The sequence below is a fragment of the Trichosurus vulpecula genome, chromosome 8 (genome assembly GCF_011100635.1).
Source record: "Trichosurus vulpecula isolate mTriVul1 chromosome 8, mTriVul1.pri, whole genome shotgun sequence".
NCBI lineage: Eukaryota > Metazoa > Chordata > Mammalia > Diprotodontia > Phalangeridae > Trichosurus > Trichosurus vulpecula.
In genome coordinates this window covers 80,285,121-80,305,365 of record NC_050580.1, presented here as the reverse complement: position 1 = coordinate 80,305,365, position 20,245 = coordinate 80,285,121, and the positions used below count along the sequence as shown (strand labels likewise).

The 20,245-nt window shown below is 40.6% G+C and overlaps 1 protein-coding gene across 1 annotated transcript in view; it reads right to left on the bottom strand.

The window, feature by feature from the left end:
* Positions 1–10,808: 10,808 nt before the first annotated feature.
* Positions 10,809–20,245, bottom strand: part of PDLIM1 (PDZ and LIM domain 1) — a 46,045-nt gene continuing 36,608 nt past the window's right edge. The window contains exons 5-7 of the mRNA XM_036736022.1: positions 17,624–17,775; positions 11,919–12,036; positions 10,809–11,344 (exon numbers count right to left, since the gene is read on the bottom strand). Of these exons, the coding sequence (XP_036591917.1) occupies positions 11,158–11,344; positions 11,919–12,036; positions 17,624–17,775 (457 nt within the window). The 3' untranslated portion in view covers positions 10,809–11,157. The remainder of the gene's footprint in view (positions 11,345–11,918; positions 12,037–17,623; positions 17,776–20,245) is intronic.

Sequence of the window (20,245 nt, the reverse complement as noted above, 5' to 3'; positions counted from 1 at the left end):
GTGGCCTTGAGGCTGAAGGTTCCCCACCCCCGATACTCACAGTCACACACAACCACTTTTGAGGTAAGTTTTTCTTGGTTTTTTTTTCCTTTGTCGCAAGGTTCAAAGGTAGGGTGAGGTGGGGAGCATACATAGGGGAATGACTCATATATAAAACTAAAGGCGTCAATAAAACAAAACAAATATAACCTCAGGCACAAGGTGGCATCAGGAGAGGACTTCTACAGAAGTTTCTATTTATAGGTAAAATAAAAATTATTATAAACCCTCTATTTTCTAAAATAGCTAGATCTGTCAAAGGTGGAGGATGGAAGTTAGCTTCCCAACTCCTGCCTGTGTTGTCCATGTCAGTGCCCTCCATAACAACCCGAAGATGGGACTGGAGTTGTTTGGAGGGAGGCAGCTGGGAGGTCACTAAAAAGGGAGCAGAAAGTTCCAGTTATTGTGTTATTGGCCCAGAAGTGCAACTAAAGGTGCCTAAAAAAGGGCTGAGCATCATTGCCCCGGGAGCCTCCACCGCCTCAGGCACTGGGAGAAGCCGTCCTTGGTCTTTGAAGGATTAAGTGGGTGACTGCTTTCTCCCTAGGGCCATGATCCCTTTACTCTGAATTTAAAATCCCAAGGTTTGCTTAGGCTTGGGTGAGCTGCCTTTAGGGAAAGGAACTAGAAAGGGCTCCTCTCCATGTAGAACAGTGTTGGGAACTTCAAAGGAACAACGGAGTGTCGATTTAGCTATGCATTGAGATAGTACCTCTCTAGCCAGAAGAGCCTATATGGATTGAGGGGAGATGGATTGTAAGGGAAGCCAAAGGAATACACACAGTTCTTTTTGTTGTTATCGTCATCCTCGTCACCATCATCATTATATTTAATTTTTAATGAATAGAAATCTACTTTTTCTCCTTCCTATCCCCCTCACTGGCAAAAGGAAAGAAAATGGATTATATGTTGAGATAAAGCTGTGGGAACTATACAGAAGCTCAGGCCAAAGGGTCTCAATTTCTGTGAGGCATGAGGTGAGGTAATTGACCCTGAGAATGGGAGCCTCCCTCTCAGCTTCTCCCTGATCTTTTCTCTCTCACTCCCACCTCCTACAGTCTGGGGGTACAAAGCTGTCAGTGCCTCTCATGCCCTGTGTCCCCTTTCAGCAGGGGCTGCATTGACTCATCTTCCCCTGGATGAAAGATGCTTGATTCTCAAACGTGAAACTTGGAAAGGAAATCCTAAATTAATCGTCATCTTACAATTCACTTTCCTGCCTTTGTGTCTCGCTTGCAAATACACACATGGTTTCAATTGATAGCTTTCTTATAGTAATGAAGAACTGCTAAATGAAGAAATGTTAGGTGACTGAGATGCCAATTCACTTTGCCACTGATTGTTGGGTAACTTTGAGCAAGTTCCTGCTTTTTGGTAAAAGCTTGGATAAGCTGCCCTTCATCAATTTCAAACTTTGAAGGGAATAGGAACTGGACCTGTGGTTTTATTGGCATAGTGAACTACTGGGTGAGGAAAACTCCTTTTGTCCATTTAGGTCAGAGTACCTCCTCTACAACTTATGGTCTCAGACAGTTGCTTAGAACACTTAGAGGTTAAGCGACCTACCCAGGATCACAGAACCTGCATGTGTCAATCAGCACTGGAACCCATGTCTCCTGGGCTTTGAGACCAATTCTCTATACACTCAACCATGTTGCCCCTACTTCAGACTTGTAGCTGAAATAAAAAGGGTACTAGAAAAACTGTGACTAAACAATAATCAGGCACAAATATGCGGAAATGTAAAATTCCCTGGAAGAATAGCCATTTATAAGTCCAATTAAAAATATATTACCATGACCCTAACATGGGAACTGTTGGCAACATAATATAAACTTGAAATTACTTATGGCAAAGTTGATTTCCTGTTTTGCATTGGCAAGAACTAGAAAGGCCTGGGTTAGCTTTGGAGGGTGGTGTGTGGAGCTAGGGGTGAGACACTCAGCAGAAGTAGTTAGGCATTGTATATCATTGGGAATTGGGGAACCTGGATTCCAGTTGTTAATTCATCTCTCTGGGCCTCAGTTTCCTCATCTATAAAATGAGTGGTTTGGAATAAGTGATCCCCTTAAGCTTTAAAATTCCATGGTACAGAGATTGCCAGTGGAGCAGAATCTCTAACATAGTTAACTGCATTTTATGCATGAAGCAGCCTTTTAAAAAATAAAATAAACATTGAGACTAAAGAAAAAATATCCCTACCTCTTTTCCAAACATTTGGATAACACATATGCTGAGAAGCAACCAGCTGTGTGACTATGAGTAAGTAATTATCTAAGTCTCAATTTTCTTGCCTATAAAATGGGATCAAAATAAGAATTACTTTTGCACTTGGGTAAGTCTCATTCATAGTAATCTGTTCTATTCCTTTCCAATTAACAGAAGCAAGCCCTAGCATGAAAAAATAATTTTCTTCCCTTTATTCAGTCCTTCAAGGCTCTATGATTTTTTCATCATGGGTGCTCCCTTCACTCATACAGGTTACACATCTTCCCAACACTGCTCTATAGGAAGGGGAGTCCCCTCCTGTTCCTTTCCCCAAAAGCAGCCCACCTAAGCCTAAGAAAACCCTAGGATTTTAAACTCAGAGAAAAGGGATCATGGGAAATGATGATAAGCTATTACTGTTTACCTGAACATTAGAACCCCACTCTTAGCAAGTTAGTCTTCATGTATGGGCCTTTATTGAAACACACACACACACACACACACACACACACACATACAAGTTTTTGTTTTTTGGTGGGGAGGAATATCTATAGTTGATTCTTGTCCCTAGTGAAGACAGAAGCAGTTCCTTCTTTAATGAAGTCTCCTAAGCCACAAATGGACAATGAATCTCTCTTGACAAAGTTGTTAGAAGTCTCAATTTGTTTCTTCAGTGTTACATTATCCCAAATGAAACACAAAACACAATTTTTTCTTTGTCCTTGGACTAGTGACAGGTAACATTAGCTTTCATTTCTACAGATAGCACTTTCCAGGCACAGAGGAGCTAAGAAACATTATCTTACCTGATCCTCATAATAACTTGAGCTTGCTATGAATACCCCCATTTTATAGATTAAAAATGGAGGCTCAGAGTGGTTAAGTGCCCATGGTCGTACAACTAACAAGACCACAGGCTCATATGAGTCTAGAGCTGGAAGAGACTTCAGAAGTCATCTGGTACAAACACCTCATTTTACAGATGAAATACTGAGATCCACAGAAGTTAAATGACTTGCCCCAAATCATACAAATAGTCATTGTTAGAGGTAGAGTTTGACCCCAGAGTCAGTGCTTCTCAAGTAGCATAAAACAGGGCCAGGATTGTCCTCCTAGCATTCTTTCTACCCTGTCATGCGTATGTCTCCCATAAAATTAATCTGTTGATGTTCTTTGTGATTAGAAGCCGCATGATAGTCATCTTGGACCTGGAGATGGTTGGTTTGGTTTTTTGTTTGTTTGTTTATTTGGTTGGTATTTAAAAATTCTAATCATCTTGAGGGTTGAATTGTCTAGGCATGTTCAGCTCAGGGCTGAAGCACATCCAAGGCTGTTGGTTACCAGACAGTGCCATTTTCTTATTGGGTTTTGTTTTTGGCCAAGGCCCAACCTTTCATGGATATAGGGAACTCCAGGTGGGGAAATTCCTTCTAACAATATAGACTAGCTACTTATTTTGTGACTTAGTTTCAGAGGGTTGACTAAGTATTGGAGGGTAGAAACGACTTGCCTCCAGTCAAAGAGCCAGAACTTGTCAGAGACTAGTTGTGAACCCAGTTCTTTCTAATTCTAAAGCTCAAGTATCTTCAATAGACATAATTTACTGGTCTGGTCCCAAGTCTTTTTGAGAAAAGAGAATTTTATTTTCTGAAAGATTTGAAATCATTGCAGAGTGAGGTGACAAAGATTCACTGGGAATCTTGGTACATGGTGGAGAGGAAACTATGGTGGTAGCGATTAGCTTAGCATCCTATTAGGGGTTCTCAGTAAACCAGGATATAAATAAAGGTTGAGTCATTCACCAATAGATAAGTAGTCAACAGATATGGACAGTTTTCAAAAGAAGAAATGAAAACTATCAACAACCACCCTGAGGGATGGGGGTGGGAGAGGTGGGGAACGTTCCAAATCACTAATAATAAGAAAAATGAAAATTCAAAAGAACCATGAGATTTTACCCTATACCAACAAACTGGCAAAAATGATAAAAGACAAAAATTAGTCATCCTTGGAAGAGCTAGGCGGAGACAGGAGCACTGGAAATTGTTTTTAACCTTTTGAAGGATATTTACACTTTACTGAGCTAGACCGTGACGGGGTCAGATGTTTAGGGAAAAAAAATCTATACTTCTCATTAAAAGATGCCAGGCTACAAATACAAGAAAGCTTGAAATCAGCCATCACTTTGTGTACAGTAGACTCTAGTGGCAAAACTCTAGACAATTCAAATCCAGGCCAAAAACACACTATTACACTCAAGAATGAAGAAGTCATCAGAACCTGGTCCTGAAAGCACTCATTGAAGAAAAAAAGCTGGAAATGTGAATAAACAAGACACTGAAGCTAAAGAAATTTAAATAATAATAATAGCTAGCACTCATATGCCAATTTAAGGTCTGCAAAGCTCTTTACAAATATTATCTTGTTCTATCCTAACAAGACTCCTGTGAGGTAAGTGCTTTTGTTGTGCCCATTTTGCAGATGGGGAGACTGAAGCAGACAGAGGAATGACTTGCCCAGGGTCACACAGCTGGTACATGTCTGAGGCTGAATTTAAACTCAGGTCTCTCTAGTTTCTGGTCTACAGCACCACCTAGACGACTCTGTTGATCCAGGAATATCTAGTCCAGAGGAAGAGAGCCATTTCACAGCAACTATGGGCAGAGTCCAAGATAACAATGTCTATTAGATCTGTGGAGAGATAGAACAAGAGACAAAAGAGGATGTTATGGATGAAATAAGAAATCTAGAGGAAAGAATTAGAAGGATAAATGGCGTAGTATAGGAAGTACACGAGGAACAGACTCCCTGAAAATTAAAATGGACCAAACAGAAATTAATAACTCCAAGAGACAAGAAGAAATATAAGAATGAAATCAAAAGCCTGAAACAAATAGAAGAAAATTAAGAAGAAAATAGAAGAAAAGGTATCTCCTATCAAAAACAACTGGCCTAGAAAAACAGGTCAAGAGGCCATTATCTAAGAATCTTTCAAACTTACTAAAAACCATGATCCAAAAAAATAGCCTGGATACCATATTTCAAGAAGTCATAAATTAAAAATGCCCAGGTCAGAGGGCAAAGTTAAAATAGAAGGAACTCATTGGTCACTTTCTGAAAGAAACCCTAAAATAAAACTCCTAATAATATTATAGCCAAAAATCAGAACTTCCAAGTTAAAGAAAAAATAACCATAAGTAAATAAGTGTCATAAATAACTTTACAAATGGAAAGAAGATGAGATCATGGAATATGATATTCCAAAAGGGAAAAGGATAAAAGCTTATAACCAAGAATATATTGCTCAGAAAAATTAAGTATAATCTTATAGGATGTAAAAATGAATTTTTCATGTAATAGAGGACTTTCAGTTACTCCTGATGAAAAGAGCACAGCTAAATACAATCATTGAATAAAACTATAACCCTTTCACACAGTAATATGACTACTAGTCCTACATCCCAGAAGGAAGAAAAGGACCCATAACTACAAAAACACTTATCAACTTTTTGTGTGTTGGCAAAGGGGGTGTCTATCGATTGGTGAATGGTTGAACAAATAGTGCTATACGAATGCAATAAAATATTATTGTGCCATAAGAAATGACAAAAGGGATGGGTTTAAAGAAACATGGGACACTTGTATGAACTGTTACAGAGTGAATTGAGCAGAACCAAGAGAACAATTTGTACAAGGATAACAACACTATATAGACAAAAAACTTTGAACAACTCTGATCAAGACAATGAATAATTACAATTCCAGAGGACTGATGATGAAGCTTGTTATTCACCCTCCTGACAAAAAAAGTGATGGATTTAAGAAGTAGAATAAGACATATATTTTTGGACAGGGGAATTTATTTTGCTGGACAATGAATATTTGTTATAAGAATTTTATTTTTCTCTCTATTTTTCTGAATGGAAGGAGGTTAGAGGTAGAGAAAATAGATTTTTGTTATTTGAAAAAAATAAAATTTAACATAAAAAGATAACTATATAATTTACATACCTAATTAAAATATATAAAGACAAATGTAATTTGGAGCAATATTTAAAGAAGCATAAGGATTTTGAATCAGTTTTCTTTCCCTCCAAATAAATCCCATGAAATTTTCTTAGAATTTTGCTACAGCTTTGCTACTATCCTATTCATGCTGGTCAAAAATCTTCTAGTGACCTTGGGCAAGTCATTTAGCCCCAATTGCCCTGCCTTCCCCCCTCCAAAAAAAATCTTCTAGTACCTACTCTGCTGAACAAGTCTTTTAGTACTTTAAATTTCTTGTGGACAAAATTCAAATTGCTTGCACTGGACTAATTTTCTAAGTTCCAAAGCTTTCTATTAACTGTGACTATTGTTATTATTATTTACAAATAATCATTGAGTGAGGTGCCAAACTCTTCCCTGTGTTTGTTCTTCAACTAATTAAAATTACTGTGAAGGAGAAGCTATTCACTAATGTTGTGGCAGCTCTTCCCATCCCAGTACTTTTCTTCAATCAGATCAAGCTGCTTCTATATCTAGGACACATTTCCTGTTCCTTTCAGCTCTAAAATTCTATGGTTTTGTGATTTCTGCCTAGTTGTTTTCATCAAGTATTTCTGTTCCTTCCCCTCCTTTTCTAAAAAATCTATCTACACAAAATACAATGGCTCTGAGTCTATACAAATGCCTGTCAATACGGCAAGTCACCCACAATTTTCATCATCCTTGAAGACTCACAGATCATTAGCATTAGTGGACTTTAGCAATCATCTAGTCTAGTTTTGTTTTTTATTAAGAGCTGGAATATTAGTGATTTAGTGGTAAAATTCTTGGCTACAAGTTCCTCATTTTATAGAAGACACGACTTGGGCCCGGAGGTGTAAAATGATTCATCTGTGCCCCAAAGCTTACTGTGGCAGAGCAAGAACCAGAACCCAGGTCTCATAACTCAAAGCCCAGTGCTCCAGCTGTCCCATTTGGGCTTCAAGTTGATTTTATAGACGCCAGTTTCCCAGACAATATACAAACACTCATTAAAACATAAACACATTCTCTTTACTTTTCTCACTTACCTAGCTGTGAAACTGTATATAGATAGGAAGGTAGGAAAGAACTTATTCCTTCCCTATCCATGGGCAGCAACAGTCAGCATTAGTAGTGCCCACATTTAGCCTTTAACACAAAACTCTTGAAAGTCAGAGCAAACCCAAGCGATGCTACTCCAATGTTGCTTTTGCAAGAAGCTTTGAAATGCCATGGAGGTGATGGGAGCTTGGCCACCTCATTTAGGTGTAGCTCTATAGAGTTCCAACAATTTCTCCAAGAGATCAGCTGGTTACAAAAGAGGAGAAAATTCACCCTTTAAATTAGCCTCTAGTATTGATAGGACGGTCCTTGACCTGATACCTCACTCCCTTCCATGGCCCAGTTTTTAGTGGAGACTGGTTGACCTATTCCTGTGACTCAAATTGGATACACTTTGGCCGAGAAGTCTCATCCCAATCTTCCTCTTCTTCTCGGTATGAGTGAATGTGCTGAATCTGGGCATGCAGGCTCTTCACTGAGGCATCCTTTAAAAGGTGTGAGTTCAGTGCCCACTGAGGTGGTGTCAGCAGTTTGTCTGATATTTAGGACATTATCATACCACCTGGTATGGCTTTTTTTTTTTTGACTGAACCTACGATTTCATTGGTGTAGAGAACTGCCAATGAGTTGTACCTCTGGTACAGATAGAAGTTATAGTCCATCTATGAATTGCCCAACCACTTATAGTCTTAAAAATTACATGAAAGCATTGAAAGGTTAAATGAATGTCCCAGGTTAAGTGAATGCATCAGAGGCCAGACATGAACCCAGACCTTCCTGGCTTCAAGGTCAGTTTCCTATATACTACAGTGCCTGTCAGCATAGATATTCTTGATTGAATCTATGGAAACTGTCCTCCTCAATTTGGAAGAGAAACAAACAATTTTTGTCATGATCCTGGAACTCAGTTAAGAGATGGAATTCCCCCTTCCCCACCCCAATCAGGAGCTATTTACTTCCAACCAGCCAGATGGAATCCAAAGGGCACAATCTGTAACATATTTTCATAGGAACATAATGTGAGGGATTCAGTCCTTTGTAAAAATGAAAACTAGCAAGAAGACAAAGGTACACAGAGGAGTCAAAATAAGCTCTTGTTTACAGGATCGAACATTTAGAGTTGAAAGAGATTGTAGAGGTCCTTTAGTCTGAGGTATCCTGGGCTACAACTTCCAAGAGAAGCCCCAATTAAAGTGTAATTAGGAAATGCTTAACCAAAGAAACAAAAAAGCAACAAAATATAATGTTAATTTGTGATTTTCTAAGTTAATATGCAGCCTCAGGGAGTTTCTATTTGAGGCTGACATCACTGCTGTAGTCCAACTCCCTCCCTTGACCCTGAGACATTAAGTGACTTAACAAGGTAGTAGGTAGAAGAGATGTAATTTGAACTCAGGTCCTCTGCCTCCAAAGCTTTCCTTTGTACTATGCAGCCTCTGATGTAGTAACGTAAAATATTCTAGAGATCGCCCTGTGTGAGGAGTAATTAAGTTAGGCATGTTTAAGGGATGTTTGACTAGGTTATGATTAGGGAGGAAAACTCAGTTATCTCACACAGTTATCTCACACACTCCACTATCTGCTGGAAATGCCAAGGTGGATGGAGCATGGGCATGGGGCCATATGACTACTCTGTTGTTATGTATGTTGCTGACGTAATCGTGGGGTCATAGATGTAGGGCTGAGAGGGATCTTAACAGTCACAGAGTCCAACCCCCTCATTTTACAGATGCTACAACTGAGTACCAGAGATGTGAAGGTCACACAGGTAGGGGCAGAGCCAGATCTCAAACCCAGGATTTCTGACTCCAAATCCAGTGCTTTGGCCACTGGGCCATGCTACTTCCCAGTGTGACCAAGTCACATGTATGTTGTATCAGTTTTTAGCCCAGTCATAGGTTAGCAATCTTGGTGAGAGAACATCTCTTATCTTATAATTGTGTAAATGTACTCTGCATCTGTGCCAAATCTATCCACCATATCTGGAATGAACTCCTTCACCTCTGCCCCTCAGAAACCATAGTTTCCTTCAATGCTCAGCTCAAGGGCCACCTTCTCCATGAAACCTGTCCTTATTCCTACACACTAGGTTCTAGTGCCTTACCCCTACCCCTAATCCTTCAAAGATTACCTTTATTTTGAACATATTTTATATATACTTATATATGAACAATAGAAAGTGAGCTCATGGTAGGCAGACTGTTTCACATTTTTTCTTTATTTCCTTGAGGATTCCTGGCACAGAGTAGATGTTTAATAAATGCTTGCTCTCTAATTGAGAGATGGTACCAGAAAGGTGCCTAGAAAGGAATGGGATACACTCAGATGGCAGGTGTATTGCCCATATGACCCATACACTGGAGTGGACTAGCTCGTTGTCTATGGATAAAGTCACACTGTGCTGGGATAGACAGACCCATGAGATCAAGTGCTAATAGCAAAATCCAGTCTAATGACATTAAGTTATTAATCATGGTTGTGTCAGCTATTTATATGGCAGTCACCCTAAAAAGTGGGACAAGATCCCCTCATTGACTCTATGATGGAAATCACTTTCAATCCTTTTCTGGAGCTCTAGAACAAGGAAACTCCTCATCCAGCCACCCACATGAGCCCTGGTATTCTTCATATGTCAAGTATGGGAAGGTCAACTGTCAGCAGGACAGCTATCCTCAGTGGATGCTTTGGGAAGAGTAGGGCTTCCAAGGAGACCCCTGTTCTGATGGGACTCATTCCCACATTCCTCAAGGTCCAGGGGTTAAATGTAAGCACTTCTCTGGGTCAGGGAGGAGCAGTGGGAGCATAGGTAGGGGGCAATCTCAGCCTCCATTGGAAGACCAATAAAATAATAATAATTTAATACAAAATGCTGAAAAAGGAGTTATTCTAAGTGAGAAAAGGCAAAACCTTTTATTTGGCTAATATGGAATAAGGAATAAGGTTCTGCTTTCTGCTTTAGTCAGGGAGTGAGACTATTCAATCCAATTCTGATACTCCTAACCAGCCCTAACATGGGCATCTAGGAGTAAAGAGGCAATGGACTTTAAAATGGAAGGAAGCCCTGGGTCTTTTTAAGTAAAGTTCAGGAAAATTCATGCCTCTGGAAACCTGAAGACCTCTCAGATAATCTATGTAGATGTTCCTCATTTCTACAGTGTATCTCTGAGAGTCAGCTAGGTCATTGAAAATCATGTAGTTTGTGAATTCTCTGGACTCTTTGTTTCCCCTCTTTCTTTCAGGTATTTCCAGGTCTCAATGTACCTTCAACTCAGGACTGGGGTGGGGGGGGAGAAATCTCACTTCCTGGAGTCTTCAGTGAATACCTGCTTCACTGGGATCAGCCCCCTTCCTCACTCTCCCTGAGATACTGCTGAGACACCAAAGGGAGTGGCTGGAATTGAAGGTGAATAAGCCAGAAGGGTCAGCTTTAAGTATGGGCTGGATGTAGACATATGGCACATGGTTAGGTGATGACACATAGATACTCTCACTCAAATTCTTCACATTTATTGACTAGAAAATTAATTCCATGTCCAATTGATTTTGTTTCATTCCTATTTTGAATTTCTATCTGATGCAGTTTGCAGGAGATAGTAGTAGACTATGACAAAGAGACACGATGCTTGTTGAGAGGACTCGAAGCCAAGATGCCCGCCATTTAGAAAGCGAGTGTCACGGGATGGGTGATATCCCATTAGCTGAGGCAAAGAGAAAGTTTTCATATCACAGTGATAACACCATGTCAATTGCTAGAGACATTAGGAGTGAAAGGCAAAGGGAATTGGAGAGAGGAAAATATAGTGAGGATTTGAAAAGGTTAGTGTGCACACAGCTGCTGGTCTACTTGGGAAACACTGTGACCACATCATAGCCCTCAGGGGGGGTCACTCGCTCCCGGGCATGCTTTTCACAATAGATGCAGTCCTCCACAAAGAAATGGCCCTTCTGCTTCAGGTTTGTCCCACAGTCAGTGCACACGTAGCACTCCGGGTGTCGATGCTTGTCTCGAAGCTTCACAAATATACCGCTGTGAAAAAAGGGATTCTGTTAGTGTAGGAAATCCACATGGCTGCCATCCTATGAGGGTCACAGGATCATAGATTTACAGCCAGGAGGGACCTTAGAGGCCATTGAGTCCAACCCACTCATTTTAAAGAGTTGGAGGCTAAGGCTCAGAGAAATGAAGGACCTCTCCCATGATCCCCCAGCTCAGAGACAAGACTAGAACCCATGTCCTCTTATCTTCAAGATCAATCTTCTGTCCACCATATTGCCTCATGGGCCCTCCCTGGGGCTGGGACACTTGCTCCCTGATAAGGCAATGGAAGCCACCTTTACTCAGCCAAAAATGATGGGAAAATGTAGACAAAACAAATGTAGGATCACAGATATACAAGGAGAAGGTAACTTGAGGTCAGCTAAGGGCAGGGGAAAGGGGAAGGGCTAACTCCCCCATGGGGCTCACCTACCAACTAACGCCCATTTGGCAGAGCAATCCTATACCCTTGATGTGGGACGCTGGCATCATCTGTACCTGAGTGAGTGACCCATTCTGGATTTTATTACAGATGAAATGGGGGGTGGAGTAGGTCAGTACTTACACAATGCCAGTGCCACATTTGTCACACATGGGCAGCTTCTGGGCATTTCCAATTGATGCAGCAACTTTGGTAACAGGTGCCTTTACACTTCGGAATCCTGAAGGTTTATTGGGGTCCCCTTAAATGTGGAGAACACATCAGGTAAGATGGAAAATAAAATAACATTCACAGAAAAAAAATAAGTTTACAAAATACTTTTACACATTTTCTCTTCTGAGCCCTAACAGTCCTATGAGGTAGGTGCTACAATGATCCTTGTCATCTTCATTTCATAGGCAGGAAACCGAGACTGAGGGTCCAAGAAATTAAATCATTTCCCCAAGGTTCCACAGCTAGTAAATATCAGAGGTAGCTTCTGACCCCAGGTTTTCCTGACTCTAAGTCCAGCAGTCTCTTATCAATATCATTATTTAGCATTTGGCAGTGCTCAGCCACTAGAGAGAGGTAGAGTTGGGGTTTACAGATGGGGAAAACCAAAGCAATGAAAAACAAGGTCCTTTAAGGATGAGATAAGCCATAATTAAGAGTTCAGTATCTGGTCATTGGCTCAACCCAGAGAGGGCCAACTGAGGGTCAGCCTTGAGGCAATGTGATACAGTCCTAGGGCCCCCTTGTTGCTGTCTGCTCAAAACTGGGACACATACGCACGCACGCGCGCGCACACACACACACACACACGGAACCATGCTAGGCATGATGCCTTTTCAAGCATTGGGAGTTTATCCAGAAAATGTTCCTCTTTTTCCCTGACGTTAGCACATCAGGATATCTTTGGCCAACTTCACTATGAAAAGGAGGAAACTACAACGATTTCCTCTACCTGCACAAATCTAAAGCATAAACCAGCTGTTGAAACAAAGTCTTATTGAGTACAAATACTAGTGTCAGGGAGCTTCTTGGGGTTGAAAGAACAGTACTGATTCATCAGTGAGCAGAGAAACATTTACTTCCCATTGGTAGCCAATGCAGGATGAGAAGTCTATAAGAAGGAACTAAGTTTCTCAGAGATGTGTTGTCTGGTGACACATGCTTGAGCTGATTAAGTTGCTTGTGGAATGCATAAACCAACATCGAAAATCACAGGAAGGGGGAGGGATTGGAATTACAATAACTGGATTCTACATTTAGTCATGTGTCTCCTGTTCCCATCACAAATGTGCCATTTACTGGAACTGGAGTTATAGCTCATTATAGCTAAGAGAGACCTTAAAGATTATTTAGTCTAACAGCCCTCCACCACCTTCATTGGCAGAAAGAAAGAAAGAAAGAAAGAAAGAAAGAAAGAAAGAAAGAAAGAAAAAAGGAAAGAAAGAAGGAAAGAAAGAAGGAAGGAAAGAAAGAAAGAAAGAAAGAAGGAAAGAAAGAAAGAAAGAAAGAAAGAAAGAAAGAAAGAAAGAAAGAAAGAAAGAAAGAAAGAAAGAAAAGATAAGGATACTGGCTCAGGGAGTTAAAGTGACTTTTCCATGGTCACACAGCTAGTTAAGGACTGAGCAAGGAATGTAACCCAGGTCTCCCAACTTCCATTCTACTGTTCTTTGATTCAACATTTATTCAACAAGTATTAATTAAATGCTTACTTAATAAATGGTAAAGAAAACAATTTTTGCCCTCAAGAGGCTTACGTTTTACTGAATAGTGGGGTTAGGGTGCGTTGGGGTAGGAACAACATACAGATAAATTAATACAAAATATTTACAAATTTCAGGTACACTGAGGTCACTAAAAACTGTGTTGTAGATCAGAAAAGTCATTGTGTGGGAGGTGGCCCTCGAGCTGGAAGGACACTAAGGCTTCTAAGAGATAGAAATGAGGAGGGAGTAAATTGCAAGCATGCAGAAAGCCTTGCAAAGGCACAGAGAGAAGATAGACTTGAATATAGGGGACAATATAGAAGCCAGTTAGAATGCAATAGACAATGTGTGAAGTCAGTCTGGAAAGATAGTTTAGAACCATAGCAGGAAGGGCCTTACTTAACAAAAAGAGCAGTTTAAATTATCCTAAGGTCAACAGGGCTCCACTAAGGTTCCTTGAGTGAGGGAGTCATTTGGTTAGACTGGTGGCTTTAGTAATATCAATTTGGCAGTTAGGTAACAAATGGATTGTAGACCACATAGAGTGGAGGCAGGGGGACTAATTAGGAAGCTTAATAACAGCCTAGGTGAGCAGTGATGAGGGCCTGAACGAGGAAAAGAGGTGACCATGGGAGTGGACAGAAGTGGGGAGAGGTAATAGAGGCAAAATCAAGACCACTTGGCACCAACTTTCTATTATGCCCCACATAATAGAGAGTTCAAGCTTCTCTGTGGTGCCAAGCAATGAGAATGTTTAAATTCAAACGAAATCTTGTGTCTCTGGAAAGCCCTTCTGCCTGGACAGCCTCAGGCCTTCAACCAAAGCCAATAGCTGGTTATTTTTTCACTCTCAATGACACTTTGGGTGGCTTAATTGAGCTAATTTTAAAAGACATTCCCTAATTGCAAGGACCTTGCCTCCTAGGATGGACAGAACAGAGTAATATAAGAAATTCAACAACCCAGGGAAATAAAGAAGCTCAAGAAACCAGGTTGTATTGAGATTTTCTATACTTGGATTACTTCAGTCTGGGAGTAATAAAAGATTTATTTATTTTAAATTGAGATTTACTTCCCTGGGGCACCCCCATTCCTAACCCCACACATAATCTCTGACAGACTCTATACACTCCCAGACAAGTCAGCTATACTTTTTGAAGGTCATACACTGGGTGGGGGTTTGAACTAAATGACCTCTAAGAACTTTCCTAACTCTCCCATGCTAGAATCAACCAGACCACTCCCTCGGCTTTCCCCTACCTGGGTGGTAGGAGAAAAAGGGGCTGCAGCCATTAGTGTGTCTCAGTCAGCCACCCACATGAGTTGCTCCCAGTCTATGTGATAGTCTGTTCCAGCTGGAAGACTGTTCAGTACCCCTCACTTTTTATTTTCTATTTGACTCCCTTCATGTGCCTAGCTGCATTACATGCAAGGCTTTCCCATAGAAGCTGAGCCTTCCCTGGGCCAGAGATTCTTAACATTTTGCAATCATGGACCCCTTTGGCAGTCTGATGAAACCTATGGATCCTTTCCAGAATATTTTTAAATGCATAAAATAAAATACATAAGGTTACAAAGGAAAGTAATGATATTTAAAAAACTATTCTCAAAAAAATTGTTTTTTTAAGTTTTTTAAGTTCTAAGAAGACTACCTTTCCTAGGAAGTCTTTTTTTTCCACATTGCTCTGAATCCAGGCTGACCTAATCAGAAGTCCTCAGAATTAATTTCTCTAAAATGGATCTCCCTGAGTGTTGTCCTCTTCCCTCCCTAGAACAAAACACAATGTGCCTCTTACCCAGAAAATGATTTGTCCTCAATGGCTGCCATATCATACTTTTTTCTACAGGGGCTACCCAGGAGGGAAAAACAAGAGAGCAAACTTGGAAATAGGGGGCAAAGAGGGCAGAGGCCAACATAACAGTCTTTTCTGGGTCTGAGAAAATGAGAGGAAAAGCGAAAATACTGGGTGCCACAGTCAACATCCAAAAAGACCCTGATGGGCTAGAACAGTTAATCAATCAAGTATCTATTAAGCCTTTACTATGTGCTGGGCACCTCATCTATGCCAGGGAGCCCTCTGGTCAGAAATTTCACATGAGTGTCAATGAGAATTTCTTGAGAGAGCTTCAAGGGAAGGGGGAACAAGGATAGTACAGATTCTTATCTATAGGGGAGGATGATGGACTAGAGGGTAGAGGTGGGGATTGGGGAATGAAGCTAGAAGGAGAAAATTTCTTCCAAAGATAACACAAAAAAGGTTAAAAATCTCTATTGTAGTGGCTCTAATTAGTAAAGATTCCAGGATCTAGGATCTAGGAGGTCTTCTCTTAGTGGTGCTTTCCCAAGATCCCTTCTTCAGAGTGTGTGCCCATTTATCAGACGATGGAGAGGAAGGAGGAGAAGAAGGGGAAAGAAGAGTCTACAGTGCACAGGATCATAGATTTGCAGCCAGAAAGGAGCTTATAACTCATTTTGTAGATAAGAAAAATGAGGACCATAAGGGTTAAATTACTTTGCCAAGGCCACACGAGTAGTATCAGGACCAGCATACTAATCCAGCTCCTCTGACTCCAAATAAAGTGCTCTCTCCATTATAACTCCCTCCCTCAGGAGACGAAGAAAAATAGGGTCCCCAGGGAGGCCAAAGAGGCACATTTCAGGGCCCCAAATATTGGAAAGAAGCCTGTGAAGAAATTTGAGCCTATCTCAGAGGCCATGGAGGACTAGTTCATCATTGTGGATACTCATCAGATCAGAGATTTGGGAGCAAGTGAGTCCTTGGCTCTAGCATTCTGATGATCCTGGCTGATACAGTTCCTGATGCTCTCTAGCTCTGGCTGGTCGAAGAATGAGCATAGGACCACAATCACACCTTCTGGGGCAGGACTCACAATCCACTCTCTTTTTGTTGCTTTGAGAGCTAAAGATGGCACATCCCTTCTCTCTTCTAGGTGGACAGCACACATTTTGTCCTTCTTGGCTCCAAAAGGAAAGCAGAGTGACTGGATGTTATTTCTGATTCATTTTAACCATATCTGTCATCGTCCCTTGCCCTCAGACCTTCACATCCTTTCCAAGCCCAACAGGAAGGCTGTCTTTGGACTTACTGAAAACCAAAGGGGTGGAGAGAGAAACTTTATAATTGGAAACAACTCATGAGGGAAAAAGCCTCACAAAGCTTAGGAGGGAGGGAGTGCTGGTTCCCTCATTTGTTAACAGCATGACCCTGGGCAAGTCCCTTCCCCAATTTCAGTCACAGGCTCCCTCCTCCATAAGAGGAGGGAGCTGTACTTGAAGGTTTACAAGGTCCTTTTAAACATCAACATTCTATGTTCCATGACCCTGAAACATTTGTATAGAACATTGGGAAGACAAAGGAAGTATCTAGCTTAACATCCAGTTTCTTGAAGTAGGAAATGGTACTTTTGGGTGATTGTGTACAAACACTAAACTTTTTCAAATCCTTAGGCAAATTCCTTCTCTATGCTCAATGGCTCCTATTCTGTAAATAACATAATGAAATAATGCAAAATAAAAGAAGTAGAATCAGACGGCTGGAGTATACATTAACCATGACCTAATAAGAGGAAAAGGGAAGAAAGATGAATAGACAAAGACTCCTGATGGGGACCCCAAGGGGGTGACTATAAAGTTATAAGAGTCTACAGGTTGAGATGTTTGGATTTGGGGGTTTTTTTGGACCGGGTCTGAGTTTGCATTTACATGGAGAGTTTCCAATGAGGAAACTCTCTCCCTACCAATGAAGATCAGCCAATGTTCTGCAAGTTGGTCTTAGTGAATTTCCATCAGACACTGAATGGTTAAATGACTTGTCCAGGTTCACTCGGCCAGTATATATCAGTGGGAAGACTTGAACCAAGGTTTTTCTGACTCTGAGGCTGGCTTTCTATCTATTATATCATACTACCAACCTTGCAATATTTATAGATTAATAATTACAGCTAGGCAATAACATTTGAGAGTTCTAGAAATAGCTAATTAAAATATAAATGGCTTCCAAGTATGTGTAACTCATATTGAAACAAAATATTAAATTTAGAAACTTTTTTTAAAAAATGATAACTGACCCCCAAGCCCTGGGGTAACCAGTTCAACTGGCAAACACCACTTACCTTTCTCCTCAGACTCTAGAATTTCTTGCAAAACCAGGAACGAGGTGGATTGTTTAGGTGGCTCATTGAGCTCCTGCTTCTCTTGTAGCATCTTGTAAACCTCTGAATCTTTAGCTATGCCAATGTTACTTGGAGGCTGGCTGTGTTCTAAGCTATAAAGAATGTTTGGAAATTCATAATGAGCAATCACGAGTTTTAAAAAGTTATCTTCTTCCCTCCCTTCAAAAATAAGAAACAAAATACTAAACAAAAACCATCTCCCAAGATGAAAAGATGAAAGCTGAAACTTTCTCCCAATCCAAGAGTGTGCAATTTTAGCTGGGAAGGATTATGAACCAGGCAAAAACAACTTCTTCCAAATTACAACAGTAACTCAGTTTCAAAAGAAAGTTTGGGATAGACCTTTCTGATAACCAAAAAAAGAATCCCAGCAACATCTAGAGCAGGGGTTCTTAACTATTTTTGTGTCATGGACCCCTTTTGGCAATCTGGTGAAACCAATGGTCTTCATCTCAAAATCATGTTTTAAATGCAGAAAATGAAGTACAAGAGATGACAAAGGAAGCAGTTCTATAGATATGCAGTTTAAAAAATATTCAAAAGAACAAGTTCATGGAACGCAGGTTAAGAACCCCTGATTTAGAGACAGATTTTTATATATCATACAAGTCCAGGTGCATGGACTATGAGTTCTTTACATAGGTAAGTGTGCAGATGTGTGTGGTGTTCATGGATCTGTGATTTCATTGACGTTAAGGAACTCCCAATGAGTAAATGTCCTTCATCAATGAAGATCTGCAAAGGTTCTGAACTGATAGTGTTAGACAGTTGCCTGGGGCATCCAGAGGAAAAGTGACTTGCCCTGGGTCACCCTGACTTAAAGACCAGCTCTCTATCCACTGCACCACCAATATGTACAGTGATGTTAATTGTGAAAAAATTAATCCTTTCTCAAGGTGAGCAGCCCAAGAGGAACTATCTGGGCCCAATTTGTTCTTCACAGCAGCATAATGCATAAGTAAAAGGCTCATTGCTACAGTTAAGCTCAAAGTAAACTGAGACTGCCAGGCATTCAGGGAACATGTCTACAATGCCTTGTACACAGTAGGAACTTAATAACTGCTTGCTGACTCAAGCTAAGTCTTATTATGGCTCATAGTTATAATTTTGGGAACTTGGAGAAAAGGATCAAAAACTAAGATTAACTTTATGCTCACAGGAATAAAAGAGAAAATCTTTTCAGTAAACTAATACAGTTGGATAATCTCCTCTCTCTGTTACATTAGCTGGTATTACAATGATTCAGATAGGCTGACTTCTGGTGGGGTAAGCATTACAACTCTAGTCTCCATCCTTCTTCTTCTCTCCCCTATCAAGGCTCCAAAATCCAATCTGATTATCAGACTCAAGTAATCCACAAGAAGACATGAATGATTGATAGACTGTTTTTCATTACATTTTAAACGAGGGCTTAATTTGTTGTTCAGTTATTTTAGTCATGTCTGTCTCTTCATGACCCTATTTTGAGTTTTCTTGGCAAAGACACTGGAGTGGTTTGCCACTTCCTTCTACAGCTCATTTTACAGATGAGGAAACTGAGGTAAACAGGGTTAATGACTTGCCCAGGGTCACACAGCTAGTAAGTGTCTTGAGGCCAGATTCGAACTCACAAAGATGAGTCTTCCTGACTTCTAGGACCAACTCTCTATCCACTGTACCACCTAGTTACTCCTTTCCTAATCAACCATTAGTGTAAAGTGTAGGTAAGTCTTGGTCTTGGAATACTGGGGAATGACTGGCCCTAGGCAAGCTCCCACAGCTAGCAGCCCTCTGCACCCTTTCCCCAAGCACCCAGGAAGTGGGATTGCTCTCTTGATCACTCATGAATCTCAAAATCCAATACTTCCCACCTCACCCTTTCAGTTTGAAAGGCTAACTCTGGGTCTGTTCCTAGAAAGCTGCCTGACAGATAGGAGAAGGAAAGGAACTTCTCCATTGGGATGGGGTGGGGTGGGGTGGGGTAGGAGACCATATCCATGAGAGGATTCTAAGTTCACCTCTCAGGGAGTAGGTTCTTGTTCTAGACTCCTGTGAAATAATTATGCCCTCAGCCTGTTCCCTCTGCCCCCAGTACTCTAGACTTGAAAAGGCAAGGGGTGTCAGAAGATAGGCTCACTTTTATCCCAAGCTCCATTTTCCTAAGGGAAGAAGAGAAAACCACAAAGTCATCTGGTGTCCTCCCATTTCCGACCTCTCTGCTCTCTTTTCCTCATATACACAGTAAAGATTTTTTTTGGCCAATAGAGACCTTGCTGGCACCATGATGAAACTTTAAGAGACTGATCATATTCAAGCTCTGGCCTGCCTCTTTAGACTCAGCCAACATCTTTTAAGGGAAGGATAACCCACTAGATAAACCATCAAAACAAAATGATCACCTATCAGATATTCCTGATAACTTCTAAGTATAAAATGTGCTCTGTGATTTAAAAGTATGAAAAGAGCGTAATTTTCATCAAGTTGTAATCTATGAGCAAAGTTCTTTTTAAGAATATTAATCCTGACTGATAGAGTCTGAATGCAGATCAAAACATACTATTTCTCACTTTTTTGTGTTTATGT